We start from the raw sequence: 23,347 nt of genomic DNA on the forward strand, positions 1-23,347 counted from the left end.
AAAATGCAACCACCACATAGGAACTGACAGAAAGTTGGTGATAATAAATAATACCCCTTGCTGGTGACAGCACCATGAGTGTTCATCATAAGCAAATACTCAGAATGAAGAAACATACAATTTAAATATGATCTGGGACAACACAGTATGGGTTTACAGCAGTGTGATGTTCAAAAAAATATTTGGGTTTTGAATATATGCTGTCTGCTTAGGTTTGCTTTTTGTGTTAACATAAAAGGTCTGTCTAATGGAGTCTCCTCTTTCTAGGAGACTGTCTGTGGAAGTCAAGAGTTATAAGTTCAGTAGTTTATGATTTTAATTTTTAAACACTGGCCTCAAAGCAGAATGACTTCCTCATGATGGGGTTTGCTTTTGCATAATTTTTTGAAAGTTTGTCGCCACACAAATATTCAGAAAAAAAATTTGGTTTTTGGTATTTTATATCTAAAATCTAAATATATATTTATGTGATATATGTCAATCCTAATTTCTGTTTTCTTTTCATTCTGCAGTTTATTGTGGAGTGTCATGGGAATACACTTCTTCCCCAGTTTTTGGGCATGTACCGGCTTACTGTGGATGGAGTTGAAGTATATATGGTTGTCACAAGGAATGTGTTCAGCCATCGTTTATCTGTTTATAGAAAATATGATTTAAAGGTGAGAAATAACTGCTGATTAAATAACTGACAGAGTAGCTGAATATCTTTACTATAAATGTTAGATTATGCTGATGCTTGAATATTGCTCAGAATTTTAATTAATTTAAAATTGTGTCATGCAAGAGCCAGCATAACTTATTTCATTCTACACCTAGGTTTAGCAAAACTAAAGGGTGGTTTTATAGACATTGTAGAAATTTATCTGTTTTGTGCATTTTTAAGTGCAGCAATTTAGCCAGGTATGTTTGCTAAATGTTGCTAGTGGTTAGAGGTAAACCCCTTCACACTAGTACAATAATAATTCTGCTTCTTACAGGTTTTTGTCAACATTATGGAAAGCCACAGTTGATTCTGCAGAGGGCATTTATAAAACATCTAAATAGCATCATTTCAATAAATCCTGCTAACAAAGTACACCACTATGGCAAAAGCTTAATAATTTATCTGATATTTAAAAAAAAAAACCTCAAGTGAAAAGAAGAGTCTTTGAAAAACCAAAACATCTGCTTTTATCATAAGATCTGTTTTAGTTTTGTTTCAGAAGTTTTATCCATCATTGTAATTTTTACAGTAGCTAGTATACAGGGCTTACAACAAATACCCAAAATCTTAGTCTTTCTACCCAAGGGATGGTATTTGAATTTCCTCTGCAAAGTATCCCCTTAGAAACCTACTTCTTTCTAATATGTTCAATTTCTATGTGCTGAACCACTAAGTGCATCTGCAGGCTTGCTTTAAGATGTTCATTTATCATTCTGTATTAGGAGATTTGTAATGCTGTGTGATGGACCATCCTTTCCTACTGTCAAGTCTCCTTAGCATTGCTTAGATAGTTGACTGAACTTGATTTATAAGAACTGATTTCCAGATTGTCAGCAATTTACTTTCTGATATTCAGTAATATTGGCAGCAGTTGTTAGCAGAGAAAGTTTGTTTTTTTTAATTTGAGAGAACTGTGACTTAGAGCATCATAATGTACAGATGCATTAAAAAGGGCATGAAAGCACAACAGAAAGAAAAAATAATTATATACACTATGTTCTTAACATTGGTGTCAACAGCTCTTTATGTTATTTATCTCTGTGAATGCTTTTGTAGTCTGTTCAGTTTGTCCAGCTGGACAGCATTGCTTTAACTTCTCATGCAATTCAAATTTAACATCAATATCATATTACTCAAAACAAACTCCTTCACTGAACAGATTTATAGTGACACTGAATTTATTATAAATTACTTTTTCTTGATATTCTTTGCCACATCATCTGCAGTTGTAGATTCAGAGTCCTTTTTTGTACATGAATATTTTTGACACCAGTTTAGAACTCACTTTGTAGCAGGAGTCTTACCTCTGTAGATACAAGAAAAAGAGACCACAAATTAGCATAGGATTTCAAGGGGTTTTTGGCCATGGATGCATTTTGTTAAAATTATTTCTATGTCATTTTTTTACCAAATGTCAAATTTGACATCCTCCCTAATTTTTACTATTGTGACTCTTGTTTCCTTTTCCTTCAGTTTGATTTTCACTTGATCTTTTTTCTGGCCTAATAATCTGTTGGAGCACAGAATACAATATAAAAGATTTCTCCTGAGTAAACTGAAATGTTAGGCTTTTACCAGGCTTTATTATCAGTTAAGAATAATTCAATGAAGTCCTTGCTTCAGGGCCATACATAATCTGGCCTATATATCTTTTCTCTCCATCACTTCTGAGTTTTCCAAGTTTCTTTCTATAAACAGAATAAAACATGCTATAAAAGGGTGTGGTTGGGGATCCTCACATTCTTTAAGCTAGTAGGACTCCACTCCAGCACTTCTTTACACAATGCACACCCTTTAACAAATAGCAGAGTTAATTTACCCATCTTTCAGTGCCCAGTTACCATATTTGTAGTTATTTCTTGCAGTGCTGTTACGTGATAAACACGTGCTGGGCATTTACAAGTGTGGTCTTGCTCCAAGAAATTTTTAAGGAAACATATTCAGTCTTCTTTTTTGTCAGCTCCAGGTTATTCAGAAAGCACCATATTGCTCACTAGTTTTAATCGAAAAACTAAATATAAAAAGAAAATCCAAAATGTCTTTGGCAAGCACTGTAAGTCCTGTGAATCCACAATCCTCTTCTCTTTTTACTCCGTGTTGCTGTGAGATGCTTTGTTCTTGTTTGTACTTTATGATCTTTTAAATACTTTTTGTGTTTCTATTGTGTGACATCCTTTTCAAATGTGTGTTACAAATGTTCAGACAGTTATACTGAATAGGCTAGTCCATACCCATACAGATAAATTGGCACAAAAAAAAAGATGAGAAGTCTGCCAAGCAAACTGAACTTCCAGCATGGTACACTCAAAATGAGGATGAGAGATGAGGAAAAGCTCCAAGAATTAGAAGGACAATAGAAGTAGAGCATTTGAGGATTTAATCCATCTTTCTTCTCTCATCTTCTTCATATGATTGCAGCAGTTCAGCAGTCCTGGACATTCTACCTACCATATCACCTTTCTTTAAATCATTTCTCAAGTTCTAAAGGATACAGTTCATCCACTTTTTGACCTGTTATAACATTTTCAAATTAGTTTCTGACATATGCACATTTTTAGATCCATTTTTTCTGTTTCAGGGCTCTACTGTGGCTCGAGAAGCCAGTGACAAAGAAAAGGTATGGTGCATTTCTGTTTCTTTTTCAATTAATTAACCTTCTAGCCAGACTCAGAACAAACATAACCAGTGCTGTTCTGACCCTTTCCTTTTTTTCTGCCATATTCTTCCCTCTTAGTTCTACCTTATCCCTCCCTTATCTGTCCTCTATTTCCTGCAGACCTTTGAATATTGGTTTGCAAAGGTGTTGTAATTTCAGAGGTAAGTGAGCCAATCCTCTACCTCCTCCTTTTCCTTTTCTCTTCTCTTAGTTTCTTCAGGGCCTGCCCTGTGCTAGGAAAACATCAGAGCTTTGTTCCCTTCTCTCCTTCTTCATCTTCTTTCTCTTCCTATTTAATATTGAGATTTATGAATACTCAAGTAATGGAAGTAATGGAATTATGTGATGGGACACCCCTTCTAAACTGAGTGCAAGGATGAACCAAACCTTGAATTATAAGAACCCTTGGGTATGTAAAGCTCATACAAATGAGCAAGTGACTGACAGACTTAGATGTACATGTAGCTGTAATGAGAGACAGTCTCCCTCAAATTCTGGGCTGAAACTTTGCTCTAAACAGAAATAGATTGCTTTAGTTTTCTTCACCTCCAACTTCAGTTCTTTTGGAAAATTTAGTGTTCTCAGTTTTTCTTTGTGGTTTTAGCATAATAGCCAGATGGCATTTTAGGAGAGGCTTCTCTGGAGATTCTACAGATAATTGGAAGTGTAACACAGTCTCCATCATCTGAGACGTTTTAGATTTCAAATTTGGGCAAGCTCTAACAACCCATGGCCCTTGTTTTCCTAATTTGTTCAAGCATATTCCTCCTGAATTAGCATGAGCTCATTCAAGAGTTCTCTTAAGAGGCTTCATTTGCTGTTGTTCCCAAATTCCATTCAGATCATTTGTTTTTCTCCTAAGCAATAGTTTTGCCATACCTGCCTTTCTGAGGCTTCTACAGTTCACACAGCTGCACTAAAGGAGTAAGGGACGTGCAGTAGCTGTCAGTTCTCACTGCATGAAAAACTCTGTGCAGGTTTTTTCACCTTTCCTAAGGCATGATGGAACACTTAAAATTCTTCTGAGCATTAGGCAGTACCACAGCCCCACCTGTGAGCTGCAGTTACCATTGCCAGCAATAGCTCTCTTCTGCTGTACCAGGCCCTCAAGATCATGTCATGAATGCTCTCTCTTCTTTCTTTTGTCATCTGTTTTTGTTCTTGTTTAGTGGCAACTGTAGTGTTTTAAATGTGCAGGAAGTAACCCTTCACTGTCTTAGAAACAATACCTCATGTCACTGAAAACCTCTGCTGTACTATTAAAATAATCTCATAGAAAGGATGAGGACAAATTATTTGGTTTGGACTGCTTCAGGTTGCAACATAAATGCTTGGACTAGTAACATAAAAATTTAAAAATATTATGCATGGTCACTATACAGGATCTGATACTATACAGATGTTTAACAAAGTAGTTTTGAGCAATTTCTGGAATATGCCTCATAATAATAGATAGATTAATAATAGTACATTTATATTGTAGTTAATACATTGAGTGAGAACCTTAAAGAAGCAGTGCCTTAATTTTGCTCCTTTGTAAGCTCATGGCAGAATTACTATTGAATTTGCTATAGATAAAATGAAACAAATGTGTGTTGTTTTATATAACTGCATAAAACAATTATGCTGTAAATCTAATGTGAAATCGTAACTTCCATAAGGCAGATAACAAAAATTCTTATCAACTTCACATCTAGAATCTTTCCTTTGATTGTGAATACTTCTCTGAAAATAATGTATAAAAGCCTCATCCCCCTAATTCTTATTGTGCTATTTTAATGGTATGATTTCTTGGGGATGGAGCTGCACAAAGGCTATGGATGCTGTAAGCACACAGTCTGAGGCTTTGGAAGCAGCTTTCTGTCACTCAGCATTCCCCTCAAAGCCAGTGCAATGCAGCAGGGAAGTGACAAGCTTGCATTCAGAAAAAAAGATTGCTAAGAAAGGAAATTATTGGGTAGCCTTCTACATTCATAGAGGGAACATCATTTTACACTTTGAGACTCTTAGGGATTTAAACAAGGGAGAATTAGTATTTTGCTTATTTCATGGGTTTTGTTTAAGTTCTAGAGTCTGCTGGTTGATTTGAAAGGGCCAGGATACATTTTCCCTGTGCATTGGAGATGTTCAGAAGGTTTGTCATCACTATGATCTGAATCTCCTGCAGTAAGCATGACAACAGATTTACTCACTTAGAGTACTCAAATCTAACATACAGCTTTTAGGTTTAGATTAAAAGGGTGTTGTATATTTATATGAATAGACAAGGGAAGTTTGGTTCTGAAACTCTGAGCAGTGCCAAAGAGCTGCTGTCATGAGAGGTATCTCTGCACATGTGCCACTGATTCCAGGGCCTGAGGACTCTTTTGACCTGAATATGTAGATGATCCATTATTCCTGAGTGGCAAGTGGAGCCCTGTAGCATGGTTTTTTACTTCCATTTTTTCTTAAATAGATGTCAATGTTTCAAACTTTTTCTTGTCATCTGTGAAAATCTCAAATCAATCTTAAGATTTGGAAGCAACTAGAAAGGTTTGACTAGAAGGGAAGGAGGGAAGGTGTTTTAACAAATTCTCCAAAGAGATTTTGGTATCTCCTATCATAGAACAAATTGCCCATAGGGATTAAACAAAACCAGACAATCTGAAAACCTGAGCTGTGTAGTAAATTATTAGCTAATTTTTAGCCAGATGCAAGCTAAATAATCAATTTATTAATACTATCTTGAAATGACATTAATATTAATAAATTTCAATTAGTGACAGTATAATTAGTTATTGTCACTGTATGGCTATTCACATGTGAGAGTAATAAAGGAAGCTTTTGGTACTAAAATGTATGGCTAAATTGTCTGGCAATGCCTGGTTTTTAAATGGGCTTTTAAGTAATTCATATCAAGTTTCAAATTACAACATTCAAGTAATCAAATGGTTTTCAGAATATTAAGCATGATATATTTACTTCTCTTAAAGCTGCAAAAGACAGAAAACAGAAGAGCAAGTCTTTCAGTCGCATTCTAATGCAGACTGTAAATTTTAGATAAATTACTTTGTAAAGGCAAGTTTGGTGAAATTTCTGTTCTTGAATCTTCTTCCTATCAAACTAAAAGTTATTTACTCAATTAATAAAGAAGAGACATTATGCAAAAAGATTTAATGGATAAGAAATCAGAGAAAATGGTATAACTCTTCATTAGCTTAGTAGTGTAAAAGAGATATTACTATTCAAACTGTTTTAAATCAGTTTTTTAGGATGAAAAGTTGCCTGATTGAGAGTGGTATTTTTCCACCCTGTTTGCAGTTTACCTCCTGTTTGACTGTCATCAGCTGTTTAATATCCTAACATATGGATAAGCAGTTCCAAAACTGTCATTTCAATGTTTTTTGATAATCAGTGCAGAAACAAGCACCAATCCCTTAAATTTCACCTTAACACACAATGCTTTTCATTTGTGTTACAAATGATACTTTTAATAATAAAGACATCACTTTCTTGGCAACATGTATCATAACATACATGTACAGGCGCCTTGGATTTTAAAAGAACAGTATGTTTCAACAGTTGTCAAATTCTGACAGCTGCTCCTTTTGACTTTTTGGGCTTTACTACTCTTTTTAAAATTTTTATTATTTTAGCAGTGGGCATTTTCTATTCATTCTTGGGACAATTTTGCCCTCTCAAGTGAAATGAGGATAATGCAGAACTCCCCAGGCAGTCTAGCTGCTCACAGTTATGCCATACTTGCAGTACAAGATCAAATTAGCAGTAACAGCTGAGTCTACTTGTACTGATAAAAGAATCTAAGCTCTTGCTTCTGAGTGAGCAGTTCAGAAAGAAATTTGAAGAAGAAAAATAAATCCTAACTGAACTGGTGCCCACCACATTTCATCTTTCTCAAGCAATTTCAGAGATTATCATGTGTTTTTAAATCAATCTAAAACTGGTTGCATTGCCACCTCTGTAGTATGTGCTGTTTCATAAATCACCATTCATAAGTGCAGTAAAATTATAGTCAATACAATTAAATAAAGGATTTTCTATTCAAGTTTCTTTTGAGAAAAAGATTGCCATAGTTGACAGCTATGTTACATCTTAATTAAATTGTATGCAAAGTACATAGCTGTGATAATTAGATTGGAAGTTATCACTGGGTGGTAGCTTTGTGTTTAACTTTATATATTACAGCATATAGTAATTAACTGATTTCTGAGAGGAAAGTATAACCTAAGGAAGAAGGGCTTTAGTAGAGAAAGATAGGAACAAGATCATTCAGTCTTGACTCAGGTTTTTTTACTTTTCGTGTCACTATGTAAGACATTATTCAAGGGAGATCATTCCAACATCTGACCTGTTTTTTCCTGCTGTTTTAGAATTACTAATTTCAGAACATTTTTGTACTTTAATTAGTGATTTCAGTCCACTTTATGTGCTGGTCTCACACAAGAGACTTGTGAAGTGTCTGACACTTATCTGTGAAATAAATCTAAACATTGCAATGTACAGATATTATACTTTTCAAAACATCATACTCCAAAGATAGGGAGAGACATTCAGGGTTATGATTTCAGCATTTAGCCTTATTGTGACACCAACCCCATTACAGTTTTTCAAAATAAATCACTTGTTTGCCCTGGTATGGTTTTGAGGGGTGGGAGTGTTTTGTTTCATTTTTGTTTAGAAGTCTGCTTTCCATATGTTAAAAGAATTTAAAAAATAACAGGGGAATTTTGTGTTGCATTTTATATGTTACATGTTCATTTTGCAGCAGGAAGACATTAATGCTAAGGATAATTCTGGATGGATTTCCTTGAGCATTGAAAAGACAGTTTCTATTTTGGTACATGCTTGAGTACTTAACCCTTCTACAGCATCCTGCACAATTCTTTTTTTTCTACAGAAAATGCTTGTTGTACTGGCTAAAGTCATTCCAATGTTTACCCTCAAACACTATTTGGAGGTTACAGCTGTATTTCCACTGCCTTTTACAGACTTGTAAGTTGAGCTGCAGGCCCTTCATATGGGAGCCCCTGTCTAGGGCAAGGCAATTTGTACAACAAAAGTTTGGATCCAGCTCACAGAGCTATTGCAGGCAAGAAACTGCATAATTCTAAAGGAAGTTATTCTTCCCTCTTGTAGATCTAGTGACTCCAGAGTTTTGATTCAATTCAAAATCACCTGTTCCAAATTATTACAAACTATATTTAGTAGTATAGCCTTTTTTTCTCAAACACTGCCTTCCATATCTGCTGGTGAGCCCAGTACTTTAAAAAATGAAGGTGTATGTGGGTCATTTGCTGTTAAAAAAGCCCAGGGTGTGGACCTTCACTCTTGGCAGATGTTTTACATAATTTTCAAAAGTTCTAAGTTGTAAGCCAAATTTTTCCATGATTAGCTGCATGAATAATGTGACTTGTGGCTAGTTCCAGAGAAAAAAATAAGGCTGCTATGCAGCATTCCTCCTAAAATCTAAACCTTGTCTTTGTTAGATAAGAAATTGCTGCCAAATCATGAGGACAATTAGTCTTTTTTCCTTTTTCAGTCACTTATTTGGAAACTTACCTGACCTACAGCTGTTTTATCAAGCTGCTTCCAAAATTGCCAGCATTAATGTTAGCTGTGACCATTATTTTTGTTGTCATGAGGTATGCAAAATCTCTTTGGGGGAAACAAAACTGCTAATATTCATTTCAACTCATTAGGATAGGATGCTGAGTTGAGATGTCCTAAGAAATACACAAAAACTGTTACCATGTTCATAGAAATAAAACTTCACCTGGTTCTTACATTCCAAGGAGTTTTTTTAAACTCAAAACAGTATCAGCTCTTACACTATACTTTTATTTTGAATGAGGCTTTGCACATTCTGTCATCTTAGTTACTAAGAAATCTTATTGATTTTTTCAGCCTTTCAAAGGCAGTGAAATCTTCCTGCCATTAAAATTCTCTGTGACCATGGCAAACTTTGGAATGCAAACCTGAAGTGTGCTGATAACATGCTTTTTTAATACATACTTTATATTTGTAAAATCTGTTGTGCCTTTCTTGCATCTTTAAGTAGGAGATTAAAAACAGTGGAGGTGGTTCAGAAAGAAAATCTATTATTAATTTAGTGGAAGTAGTTAGATGCTCATCTCCTGTGCAGCTCTTAAAATATTTAGTTCTTTAATGACAGTAATATGTTCATTATAATGAATTACATTCTAGGAGAATCATTTTCCAACAAGGATTTTGCTTCATTGGAAATATTTGAGACATCATAAAAAATTAACCATATCAATTATTTCATTAAAGCAAAACCTCAATTTTTTTCAATTCAGATAATGCTCTAAACTGCCACAATGTGATTCTATTTGTGTTTATTTCAGCATATAAGAAATTACATAGTGGGATTTTTCAACATGAACGAATGTGTTATTAATTCAGCATAACTACAAGAGCCCCTCCTAGTTGAATATTTCATAGGCTTTGGTTCTTAAATTCACAAATCAATTTTAAGACAAATTTCATTTAAAGTGCTACTAGAAACACTTCTACCAGTGTCTGTCATTAGTAATATGTGGGACTGCACCAGTATCCTGGGACTATTCAGCTTCAAATAAATGGGGAGAATAATATTGCCTAGTACACCAGAAAAAGGGGTTTGTCTAGTAGCACCTAGAAAGAGGGAAGAGAATAGGCTGGGAGGCATCATGCAAATAATGTAGTGAGGGCAACCACTGACACAGGGCTTTTTCGTTTCATTAGATGGGATCCACTGCTTTTACTTTGTCCTTTTTCTTCGCTTGCTTCAGAACTGCCTTTTAACTTGCATGGTTCTACGCTTGCCAAGTCTTTGTAACTATGGGTATTTGGGTGAATAAAGATTACCTCAGATGAATATTGTCAGAGGGATGGTCGTGGTCTGGGGGAACCTGCATCCAAGGCAGTGAAGTCTGGCTTTTTGGGAGTGCTGACTCACTGCCCAGAACGTCCTTGGGAGTGCCCCTTGGGTCCTGTGATGACAGGCAAGAACTGCAGCAGATCAGCTTTGCTTGCTCACTTCTATTAAAAATAGGTTAGAGACAAGGTTAAAGTGAAGTATGGCACTTGCACAAATGGCTTACCAGCCCTAGCATCTTCCAAAGAAGACGCTGCTTGTAATTTGAGTTTATTTTTGCCACCACAGGACTGTCCTCCGTGGCGAGGCAGCTTCCCCTGGCAGCCCCGCGGTGTGGCTGGGCTGTGCTCTGCGGGCAGCCTGCGGCACAGCCTGGAGGCAAACAAGCATCTCAGCATCTTAACCACAGCACATCCTCCCTCTGTGCTCCCCCTCCAGCTTTAAACAGCACTAGCAGGGGGGGGATTTCTGTGTTAATGGGTTTGTTTCACTTTAACCTCTGCCTAATTTAATCAATAACTTGGATATACTAGGTGGAAAAACAATCTGGGGGATTTTTTTAAGTGATTTTGGGCTAAAAATAAAGGAAGCTTGGTTTCCTGCATTCTTTTCATTATTGCTTCATCTTAAATTATTTCATCCAAATCTCCTCTCCATTCTTAAGCATCCCACGCGCTGGATTCCATCCTCCAGTGTTGGCAACGTCCCTGGATCCACAGTCCTGCCTCTGTGCAATTAGCCCTGTCCATGGGACACTCTGCTCAATTGAGTATGGTAATCTCTACAGCTGTTAGCCTGGAATGCTTATCTGATGTTACCCCTGCTCCTTTTTGTCCTAAACCTCTTACTGAGTAGGCCAGAAAGAACATCAGTGTGCACTGTGCAGTCATATTGTGGTAAACAATTCATTGTGAGCTTCAGAAAGTGGCCAGCACTGTTTTTGAGTAAAGCAGGAGAGCACTGCTGAATGACTCTGGGACAGATGAATGGTTCTAGCTCCATCTCAGCAGCTTAGGTGTTTGCTTTGTTGTTTTTTTTTTTTTTAAATATAAATAGAGGATCACTATTAGAGGGTATTTTAATGTATCAGAGTGTTCTAAATGCAAGACAATAATAATTCAGTTCAGCCAGATTAGGACCTTTTTTTTTCCAAACTTCATAGATATCGGGATGCTATGAATTTAATAATGGATTTGTAACCGTTACAATGTTACTAATTTCTTAAGTGGTTTTGAGCAGCTATTGGAAGAAAAGGATCATTTTTCTAAACAAAAGTAGCTTTGTGGGATCTCAAGCAATTCACAAATTCCAGGTCAAAAAAATGAATTTGGACAGCTGGGGAACTGAATATTTTGGCCACCTCAGTGCATGCAGCCCAACAGCAAAAAAAACTTTTAGCCATTGTGAAGATCTATAAGGACCTCCCAGAGTCTGCTGTGGTGCTCACATTTTAATGCTGTGCTTTCCAAGATATACCTGTTGGGAGTAGAGGAAAGAAGCTCTCGGGTTCTTTTCCTTGCTGTGTCATAGGAAGAAAATAAACTTCATGAAAAATACCATCTCCAGTGGGATTATAAGCAATGTCTGACTAGTTAAACTTATGGAGGACATTCCTGCCGGCTGTTAGCTGCCTTTTATTCCTAGGAGAAGGACTTTCAGATTAATGGGAAATTGTTTTATTCAGGGCACTCGCTAGTTCTTGACCACTGACAGTTCATAGGAATTGCAGCACTGGTTGTTCTGTAACATTTTCCTTGTAAAGGAAACCTGTTCTTCCATACTATTGGTTAAAGGTGGGGCAGGGAGAAAGGCTGTTCATTGCTCTTAATGGGCCAGCTCTGATTGCAGGAGTTAGTATTTAAAAGCTCTGATTGCAGGAGTATTACTTCTAGCTTGCTTGACCAAATGTCCTGAAGGAACTGCTCTTTTGTTTGTCAGTTTGCTGGGGCCTTCTGAGTAGACTTCCAGTCACTGTCTATTAAAAACAGAGCCTGTTTGAGGTGTTGCAAATCACTTCATGAGGGAGTTGAAGATGAAGGTAATCAAGTTGCTCCAACATCAGGATTATTAATTACATGTTGAAGAGGCAGTGGTCTTCTCTGGCATTTGCTGCTTTTAAGCAGAATTTCGTAATTCAATATTCATCTGATGCTTTCCAATGATTATTTGGTATTAGGCACTTGTGAATATCCACAGTGGTTGTGCAAAATGCAATCAATCCTGTCTGACTTCCTCTGTAAGACCTGATGCAGGCCCTTTGTTGTGAGGGATTGTTTTAACTTCACTTACTGCCAGTTGCTTTGACAAATGACATCTTGGAAGAAGCTGGATGCAAATCAGTGTTTGGTGTAAATGTGGTATTGAGTGGAGCTTTTGTCCTGACTGCATTTGCTGCCCAGGTAACACATTCCTTCCAGGCCATTCCAGGAGGGGTAAGGTGAGCAAAGAGCTCTGTAGGTGCAGTTATGGAGAGCTGTGTGCCATGGAGGCACCTCGGGGGTGCCTTCTCAGGCACAGGGCCAGCAGCTTCACTGCACTCCTCTTTACAATCGTGCTCTTACAGGAATTTTGGTTTGTTTCAGGCCAAAGAGCTGCCGACGTTCAAAGACAATGATTTTATTAATGATGGCCAAAAGATTCATATTGATGAGAATGACAAAAAGATGTTCCTTGAGAAACTCAAAAAGGATGTTGAGGTAAGAATGTGCCTGTTCAGTTACATGTAATTAAAATGTGTGGCAAATTATGGATATCCCAGGAAATCATACCTGTAATTCATTAATTAAAGCTCTTGTTTATAAAACTGTAAAAACTAACTGTTATAAATGAAACACAATTTAAACTTTCAGGAGTTGATCACTGCTTTGCTGATGTGATAAATGGCTTGCTGCCATAGCTGGTTGCCATACATTGTTCCTGCCTTGATGATGTGATGTTAAAATGCTGGTACTGCTTAGTACTTAATGCTTTACAAGCCTAGTGCTTCCCAATGCCCCTGAGAGAGAGGTGAGTATTGTTAGTTGTATTTTACAGGTGGAACTCCACCAGAGCTGAGGCCAAATATGGGCTGTAGTCCATAACAGAGGAGGGGCATCTGCCCTGCTCACAGCTGTGCATGCCCTTTTTGTTTCATGTTAGTAATCCAGTTTTAAATCATTCTAAGTATCACAAGAGTAGAGTGCTTCAATAATCTAAATACAGTAATTGGATTCTCATTACCCTAATGTAGTCTTTCATATAAATTTGTATTTTACTTGGATGAATATAGTAAATACTTGTAAGAAAAGTGTTAATGTATGAATTTATTGAAACATTTTCACTGATTTTGTTCAAATAATAAATATCAGACTAACTTGTTCACACAACTTGACATTAGTTTGCATAATTTAAAATATTTTTCCTAAACACAGTATTTTGCAGCTTTATACTCAAAAAATAAAATCTGTTTTCAAGTAAAAAGACAGATTTGGAAAAGACTTGGTAGCAAAATGTGTCTGTGACTTAATAAGACTTTCAGCTATTTATATCAAAAGAGCTCTGTAAATTGACTTTCCAAATTCTTCAGATTTTATCTCATTAGTTGTACAAAACAAAATACTGTTACTTTAGAATTTACCTAATAATTTGCTTCTGAGGAAATATAATTTCCCGTCATAGTAACAATGGGAAATTTATGGTGGTGAGGATGATGAAAACATAAATACTTTGTGAAATATCAATGTGTGTTTATTTTATATTTAAAATACTGTGCTCTACTGATGTCACAGCTCTAGAGATAAGTTTATTTGGGTTAAAATTTTGTGCTCTTTTAACATGTGCTGCTCTTGCTGACTACTGCTTTTACAGCAAGTAGGCTGCAGATAACATCTTAAGTGTGTGGAAGGAATGTGTAAGATACTTTCTTACCCTGAAAAGTAGATTGTGTATGATCTATATCGTTTTCCAGACTGGGAATATAATGGCAGATTCCAGATTATGACTTGAGAGGTTGGTTTTATGGGTTTGAAGTTTATACAGAGAAATGTTTAATATCCATGTAAGCCACTAGTGTGAAGTGATCTGGCTCCTGATTTTGACAATGGCAAGCTATTCTTTAACCTTGCTTTTCTTTTGTTGGTTCTTTTTGCCCTTATTAGATAACAGTTAGACACACTTTGTAACCAGTGTGTAAAAGCTCACATTTCACTACAATGAAAAGAAATGCACAACACTTAATATATGATTATCTTATCAGACAGTATTTATAGTTAAACATATCATGGGATACTATTCTCAGCTATATAGCTTTATATCTGTTCTTGTTTTTTATTAATGTTTGTTTCAATATTTCTCTTCTAATCAAGTCCTGTGTCCCCTTCCTGTGTTCAAACACAAGTTATTCCTGCTGTTTTGGTGTTCCCTTGTCTGTTTTCCCATCTCCTTATTCCATTGCAGGTGTCCTGAGAAAAACTACATATTTTTTCCATTTAAAATCAGATTTTTTTTTCCTTCTGCTGATCTCCCTAAGTCTTTTTGTTGTTAGCAGCAGCACATTTTTTTCCAAGAGCCATTCTCTTCTAACTTGTAGCTCACTGGTTTTTTCCCAAGAGTCCATTCTCTCTCATACTGTTCTGTATTATTATTAGTAGATTTTTTTTCCCTGTATTTACCAAGTAGTGAATAATATGCCTGGAGTGCTTCCACCCCATTGCCTTTGGCCAGTCTCATTTGTTTGTATTGTATATTGTTGTGTATCATCTCTTCAAACTTAGATCTCTTCCAGTCTTGTGAGAATCTATTGTTTCATTATATTGAAATAAATTATACTGAAATCTTTAAAAAACAGTTTCTTCTTCTTCTTCTTAAAACCTCCTCTCAATCTCACAATATTTCTTCCAGCACTTGAATTTACAGTTATCTCCAGCTCATCTCTTTCCTCAGAATCAGATTTTGACAAACTGGAGTTTCTCATTGCCCAGTATTTTACCTTTTTCATCCCTATCACTCTCTCTATGCCAAAGTCTAGCTCGAATGCCTTCTGTCCTGGTCTGCTCTGACTTCCTTTTTGTAACCACTTAGAGTTTATAAAAACTGTAGCAATTTTTATTTTCAGCCACTTTCTCTGCATACCACAAGCATGGGCTTCACAAGCTTGAAATCACAGTGCTGCTTTTAAGCTGCAGCACAGCTCTGTCCTGCCTGTCCTTTGCCCCCTTGAGCTGTTTACCCCATTTTTCTGCTTTTATACTTTCCTTGTTTCCACCCCCCTCTTTCTGCCTTGTGCTGTTCTCCTCAACTAAAATAACTCTTTGTTTGTACATAGAGTGTATTTATCTTTCAATTTCCTAAAATCTCCCATCCTTATTCTTTATTCAAAGCCACCCTTTCATTCACATACATGTTTTGCTTTCGTGATGTGAATCATGAGCCTGTCACTGTGAAGAGAATATGACATCATTTCATGTCTTCAGGGTGTGAAATTTCACAGCTTTCCACTGCAAGAACATTTGAATGTTTTTTATGATTCTTTAATAAGACTTAAAAGGGATTAAGAGGTTGGGTTCAGCATCAGATCATAGCATGCTCTACACCTGATAGCACAGAGGCTGCTCTGGACACTGAGCAGTGACAGAGCAGTCCCCACCTCAAGTGCTGTGTGTGGTTTTGGACACCACAACATAAGAGAGCTGTCCAAGGAGGCCAGAGAGGGGGGTGCCACAGCACCAAGCCTGGCAGAGTTCAACAAGCATTTGGTCAATATTCTCAGGCACAAGGTGTGACTCTGGGGGATGTTTCTGTACAGCAGGGCCAAGAGTTCACTTGATGGTCATTGGGGGTCACTTCCAACCCAGGCTATCCTATGAATCTAATTTAACTGAAACATGAGTCAGGAGTAACAGTTTTTGGCTTGCAGGCACACTGGTCTTCACTAATCACAGATTTTTTTTTCCCTGAGGCTTTTGGAAGAGTGGGCTACAGAATAAGTTTCAGGTAATTTCTGTGCTGCTAATACATTTTAGTAAAATCAGGTATCTCTTTGCCAGCTTTATCACTTAATCTTCCCTTTGCTCTCTCTCAGAATTGTCTTAGAAGTTATTCTCAATTGGTGACACCTTTTTGTAAGTGGAGCTTATGTTCTTCAGCAATATTGATAGAATGCTTATTATCACTTTCTAGTTCCTTGCTCAGTTAAAACTCATGGACTACAGCTTGCTGGTTGGAATTCATGATGTTGAAAGAGCTGAACAGGAAGAAGTAGAGTGTGAAGAGAATGATGGAGAAGAGGAAGGTGAAAGTGATGGGACCCACCCTATTGGAACCCCTCCAGACAGTCCAGGAAATACACTGAACAGCTCACTGCCTTTGGCTCCAGGGGAATTTGATCCAGCTATTGATGTTTATGGAATAAAATCCCATGAAAGTAAGCAGCAAGAAATATTTCTATGTTAAGGTGGTTTGATCCTTGCATCAGAATTCTAAAGTCCTCACAACCATGTAAAGGCAAATGTAAACTGAAAAACAAGTTGACTATGTGGAAATTTACTCTTTGGTGGTAGCAGAAAGAAGAAGATTTCCATAATGCTTAGCTATTCTGGTTCTTCAGCATTTAATTCATGGGGTTTTCATCCCTTTCAGAAAGTCTAGTAACTATAATTTGTCTTTTCTGGCAGATAACACTGTTAAACACAGTCTAAAAAGAATGAGAAAAGCAGTGTTCCAAGTTATATTTCTTTTTTTTGGTTGCTTTTTGAAAATTTCTGCAGTCATACCCAATTTCTGTGTTGCAACTAATAAAGTCTTCATAAGGAGTATGTAAGAAGCTTAAAACTGAGTTTAATGTTAGTGTGTAAAATTAAGTATAACTGGGTACCTGTGGCAGTTCAATACAGGAAAGTTACCTTTTCTTTTTGTTTATAAGCATTGACATGGATAAATGTGTGGTTTGATTCATAAAGAAAATATGATCTTTAGTTGCACCAAGAGAAGTTTAGGTTAGATGTCAGGAAAAAATTCTTCACTGAAAGTGTGATTGGGCACTGGAATTGTCTGCCCAGGGACATGGTGGAGTCACCATCCCTGGACACATTTCAAAAAAGACTGTACATGGCACTCAGTGCCTTGTGTTAGGTCATAGGTTGGACTTGATGATATCAAAGGCCTTTTCCAGCCTAGTTTATTCTGTAATTCTCTTTGTTGACACAGAAGCATTACCTTTCATATAAAACTTCATAGTTTTTCCACAAAGATTAAATCCATGTTACCTTAACTGAGCAATAATTTCTATTTCTGTATGCTAGCTTTTTGTTTTACACTCATTTAGGGGATTTTGCATTATATATGAGTTCAGTTAAACTCTGAATTAAGGACAGCTTAAGCTTGTGCTTTTTACACATCTTGATTATGACTGACATTGACCTGTCTTAGCTGCTGATTGAGTTGTACCAAGTCTCCTTTGTTAGAACTCGTTGTTAAGATGTTTCAGAAGTCCTTCTTACTGCCCTGTTTGCTGTTGGCAGATGCTCCCAGGAAGGAGGTGTACTTCATGGCCATTATTGACATTCTTACTCATTATGATGCAAAAAAGAAAGCTGCCCATGCTGCAAAGACAGTAAAGCATGGGGTAAGTATCTGTGTTGGTTTCTTCCTCTTACTCATTTATATTCCTGTGTTTTTGTTTAGTGCCCTGATAGGGGACAGTTCAGTAAAGCTAGGGAGAGGGGAAATAAATCCTACATTACATACTGAGAGTAGAACTCCTTTTTCAGCTGTGTGCACAGCTTTCCCACCCACAGAGAACTCTAGTGAGATGCTTTTTAAGACTTTGTCCTAAATTTGTGAGATTTGCACCTTATTCTTGCAAACAAAGCTGTTCACCACTCTATGAAAGCTGTCATGAATCTAATTTCAGATGCAGGACCCTAGTGATGGTTTCATTGTTTGGTACAGCCTGCTGAAAGTTACTTCTTCAACATATAACGTGGCTCACTCTAGAAGACTTCTTCAGAAAAAAAAGTGCAATTTACAAAATCAGGCATGAAAATTTCATTTACATATTAAATACTCAGAGACTGTTCAGTGAAGGCTTCTGCTTGACTGCCATTATTTAATTTTGACTGAAATTGCTGCTTAGCAGCAGACACCAAAGAACCATGGTGAAACAGCCCAGTCTTCCAGATTTGTGATTTATGTCTACTGTTATCACTCCTGTGGTGATTTAACATTCAAATTTCATAAACTTCTTAAAAAGAGCATATTCATTCATGAGGCTTAAATCCCTCCTGTGTCTAAGTGTCTAAAGGGTCAGGGCATAGTGAGAAATTTTAGGCAAAGGGCTCTGGGCTTTTTAGTTACAGTAGAGAATGATATGACCTGCAAAGGCCTGTAGGAGGTATTTTTTTGTCTCTCTAAAGCAATGCTCTCATTACTCTCTGCTTTCTGGGCCACTGAAGGTTGATGCAGATCATATGCAGCCATTATCTGGCAGTTGTTTCTGAACTTTGAAAGTAGCAGACTTTAAAAGCTCACACTTCTGGCTTAAATAACAGATAGAAATATATTGTGAGCAACAGCTATGATTATTGAAGCTGATTGTGATTAGAACTTATTGCAGAACATTACTTTCATACATTCATTTTGTTTATTTCTGTCTCCATCCTGAGCCACATGACACTGAAGTTCATTCATTAATTGCATGTATGCAACTTGCCTCTTTTCTAAAACAGAAAAAATACAAAGAAAAACATGGGTAAGGCTCTGAAAAACTCAAAAATATTAATGAAATCATTACTTCATTGAAATAACAATTATATGGCTTATTCAGTGAGTCCAGATTTAAATGCATAAACATTGAAAAAGTGTTACTCTTACCATGTGTTTCAAACGAGGCTGTGTAGCATTCAGATAACAATATGTGTTACACAACTGTTGACATGCCAGATGTAAGTATGGCAATTCAGTCTTCTCTGTATGAAGGCACTGCTGCTCTAGGGACCAGAATCTGCTGGTGAATCAGTGGGTAGCATGGCTAATGTGCTGTAAAAATTCATATAGAAGACTGAAGTACAATGAAAGTAAAGAGAAGCATGGAAAGTAAAAAGAAAATTTTTCAGAAATGGATGATAGCTGTCACAGGGATGAGCACTGGTTGTCAGTGTCCTGCTGTGAAGCCTAAAAAGGCACCAGTAAGATTCTACTTGAGGGTCGCAATTTACGGTTTGCGTTTCTAGTCTCTGGTTCTAGAAATCTGAAACATGAAATTTATTAACATTTTCAATGACAAAAGCATCAACTAAAACACTGGTTCTTCCTTCTTTCTTCTCTTGTCCCAATTCTCTGTACAGGCTGGTGCAGAAATTTCAACTGTTAATCCAGAACAGTATTCAAAGCGCTTCTTGGACTTTATTGCCAACATCTTGACGTAACCTATCATGTTACATAGGACAGACACGAGACCTGGGGACAGCAGCAATGGCTACAAGTGTAGGGAAAAAAAGGAACTCAGAGAAGCACTCATCTTACAGAAAGCAACCCCTTTGTTTACATCTGCTGGCTAAGATGACTGAAGTGGGGTGGAGTACTCGCTTTAACAGCTGCCTGATATTCCCAGCATAGTTCTAGCTATTTCTGACTCTTTTGTGTGTGCAAAAAAAAAATTTAAAATAATTTAAATAAATAGAACAGCTTACTCAGAGTGCACTGTGACAGTAATGCTCTGATGCTACCAGCTGAAATGGAATAAATGAGTAAAGAGGTGTGGGGTGGGGGTGGGGAAGAGTAAATGCATGTTAAATCTACAATATTGATATCAAACTGTAAACTGTGGATCAGTTTATATTTTGAAAAAAGATACATGACAGTATTCTTCATGATGATGATGATGGTGATGGTGATAATAATGAAGACCTTACTGCGAATGTTACACTTACACCCTGCACACTGGCACTCCTTAAAAACACAGCTGCAACAGCCCTTGGTGCCGGAGGCTTTTCCCATTTGGTTCCTAGCAGTTGGGTTTTGTCCTTTTCTTTCCTCCCTCTCTTTTTTGTCTTCTTTTTCAGCACATTGCATCAGGAAGTTCAGCCTCTCAGACATCTGAGAGCTGGCATCTCTTACCTTAGAAAGAGCTAACATCATTCATGCTATGTGTACATTTTTGCTATAGTAAACTTACATTAAGGGAAAACTTTGCTTATTTCTCTTTGTTACCTGAAGTTTTCATTTGTTTTATATTCTTGCAATATAGGAACTAATAATGTTACAAGTGTAAAAGTAGCTTATCTGAAGAAGTGCATAGTTTTGGGCAATAGTAGCTCCATCTTCTACCCATCCTGAAAGATGTGCACACTGATAGAAATTCCATTCCCTTGTAATTTACTGGGAATTTGAAGTTTAAATGCTTATGTTGTACTGTTGAAATAGCAGTATTTTATTATAGATTATCCCTTGAAAAATGAACCCTGAATTTTACTGTTTACATTATTAGGAAAGCAGGGATATTTCTGAATTTCAGAGCCGTGTACAATATAAGACTTTTGAGTTTACATGTAAAGTTATTTTGCAGTACAAATGAAGTAATGTTTGTCATCTTCCAAGAGGTAATATGCAGTAGTGTACTGAAGTGAATGTCTCGCTCACCTCCATGATAGACTCTTTTACAATAAAATGCGAAAGGATATTTTGGAGGGATTTTTCCCTAGGTTGTCTTTCAGCATCAAAATGACCTGTCCTACCATTTACTCAATTTTGATTGTATAGTACATTGCCTGAAACTCTGCTGATCATGTTTAACTTGTTTAAAATTTTTAAACAACATTGTATTCCTTCTCCTCTTGTATTTTTCCCTGAAAGACTCCATGCTTGAAAGAGACAAATTTACATATGCTTAAAAGTTTATCTACTTATACACTGTGCTAAAGCTGTGCCTTTAAAATTTCTTTATTGAAATTGTTAGATTTTGTAGGCAACATAAGAGAAGTCAAACCTCCCTCTCATCATTTCTAACTGGGATCAGGAGTGCCAGCATGCCTTCTCCATAACCAGTGTCAGTGCTGCTCAGCCTGCAACTCTGCATAACCTGTGTTGTGGTTCACTTCAGAGGAGCCCCTGCAACAGCAGCCCCTTAATTACACTTCCAGTGGCCAAAGGCAATACTATCCCTGTTGCTGTGTACTAATTTTTCTTCCTTTCCCCAGCCTTTCCCACAGGGATTTTTGTTACGTTTGACTTAGTGATGTCTGCAGCACTGTAATGTATGTGTATACTTTTGTATTGTATGTATTTAAATAAGTTGGTACTGTGGCTTGATTTTATTTTTTTTCTCCTCTCCCTAAACACCCTGGTTGTCTATGTTCTCACCCAAGTTTCGTTTTCTGAAGCTTCTGAAGGTATGAGGCCACAGGGAGACCCTGGAGTAAAAATAAGGTACTCAGAGTACGTATTTAATTACGGCCAACGAGTGTACATTTTAGACCATTTTAGACATTTACAGCAAAGCATTCATTTTGTCTGTGTAGCATTTTTGTCACTCACTCTTGTTGATAAACTGTTTATTTGGACAGGGCAAGGAAGACTCATTATTGTGTATGTTAGTGCTTAGATTACACTCCAAACATGAGCAAGGCTTTATAAAATAAAGCACTTTGATGACTCACTAGGTAAATTCTTTGTTCTTGTGTTTCACCTGTGGTTTTGATTGCTTACAGATGAATTTTGGATGTTAAATGCCTGTATCACAAAGGAAAAAAAGTAAGACAAAATTTAAACTTGAGATTTTTCACTAGATTTTAATATGCTTCTTCTATGCTTACTTTAAGGGGCTTAAAACGTTTAGTCTCTGGGGTTTTGGGCTGAGACTGGCTCTGAGAGCAAATACTGAGGTTTGTAATTGACAAATCTGTGGTCTAAATCCTAGTAATAATAACAAAACAGCAAGATCATCCATGATAGTTAATTGACAGAAGGATTGGCAGAAATTTTTTAGCTGTGATCTTATACTAAACCAATCATTTAAAAAATATTTGGGAATAAGTCCAGACTTTCATGGGAAGGAGGGAGGGATTTCTAGTCTCGAATTTCAGGACACTGATTGTTGGGGCTTTCAGTGCATGATACAGCCTGTGCTACACATTGTGGGCAAATGGCAGAAAAGTGTCTTTTTGTCTTTGTTCTGACTTAAATTTTAATTATTTTAATACATTTGTCACTCTGTTTTTTTCAGTTTATTGCACAGATGTAGCACAACAATATTTTTGGCAGTATTATGTGTAAAATACATGCCTGAATTAATGATAAAGTAGATATACCCCAAAGACAAGGGGCTGAGGAGCTGTTCTATTAAAAGTAGGTGAAACAATAGAGACTGGAGAGATTCAACTTCTTAATTACTCACTTAATGATGTCTCTGGTAATCTGAGGTTGCACTTCACACAGCTGCTGCAGCTGCTGAGAGTTTGGAGTGAGCATGGTGCCCAAGGAATGCTGCTCAGATTACTGGACCATTAGCCACGGTGGGCAGCAAGCAGCTGCAGGACCCTGCCTTTAGCACAAGTGGGTACATGGCAATGTGTAAGGAAATGTTATCTTTCCTGAAGGCAGTGATGATATTCCACGTAGGAGATCCAGCTGGCTTGTCACTGCAAGGGCTGCAACAAAATAAATAATTAAATTTAAAGTTCTTGAACAATAATTTTCTATGTCAACTATATAACCTAAATGTATAATCTGAATTTCCTGCTCCCTCCCTTGTGCACACTTCTTTTCCAAAGGAATACTGGTTAGCAAGTCCCTGCATCAAGTGGGACCATTGCATTCTGATGCAAAGCCTGCCTTTATCCAGTGTCTGCTCTCTATATGTGCTGTCCTTTTGGTTTCCCTCAAATTCTTGTATTTAATGGGGGAAAAAATACAAGAATAGAGAGCAGTTAACTTACAGGAGAAATCTGTTTCGTCTCTGTCTGCCCTGATTTCTCTGTGGCAGGAGCTGTTTCTGGCAGTCAGCACATCCCTTACAATGCCAAGTGATAAAGGCGTTGTGTGTGAGGTGAAATAATTTAAAAATTGCTTTATTAAAACTATTAAAAAACAGGTCTGGAAAGGACTTGAAAAGTTGATAATAGTCAGTCCCAGAGCAGTT

The 23,347-nt window shown here is 36.9% G+C and overlaps 1 protein-coding gene across 2 annotated transcripts in view; it reads left to right on the plus strand.

Annotated features, from left to right (window-relative positions):
* The window catches only part of PIP4K2A (phosphatidylinositol-5-phosphate 4-kinase type 2 alpha), a 108,214-nt gene extending 86,349 nt beyond the window's left edge, over positions 1–21,865 (plus strand). The window contains exons 5-10 of one of the 2 annotated variants that reach the window (XM_054274129.1): positions 513–659; positions 3,282–3,320; positions 12,819–12,932; positions 16,393–16,636; positions 17,733–17,836; positions 19,557–21,865. In XM_054274129.1, the coding sequence (XP_054130104.1) occupies positions 513–659; positions 3,282–3,320; positions 12,819–12,932; positions 16,393–16,636; positions 17,733–17,836; positions 19,557–19,637 (729 nt within the window). In that variant the 3' untranslated portion in view covers positions 19,638–21,865. The remainder of the gene's footprint in view (positions 1–512; positions 660–3,281; positions 3,321–12,818; positions 12,933–16,392; positions 16,637–17,732; positions 17,837–19,556) is intronic. The other variant, XM_054274130.1, reaches the window with a different exon arrangement.
* Positions 21,866–23,347: the final 1,482 nt, after the last annotated feature.

The sequence above is a fragment of the Melozone crissalis genome, unplaced genomic scaffold (genome assembly GCF_028551555.1).
Source record: "Melozone crissalis strain CALT ecotype California unplaced genomic scaffold, PUWL_Pcris_2 ptg000016l_1, whole genome shotgun sequence".
Lineage (NCBI taxonomy): Eukaryota > Metazoa > Chordata > Aves > Passeriformes > Passerellidae > Melozone > Melozone crissalis.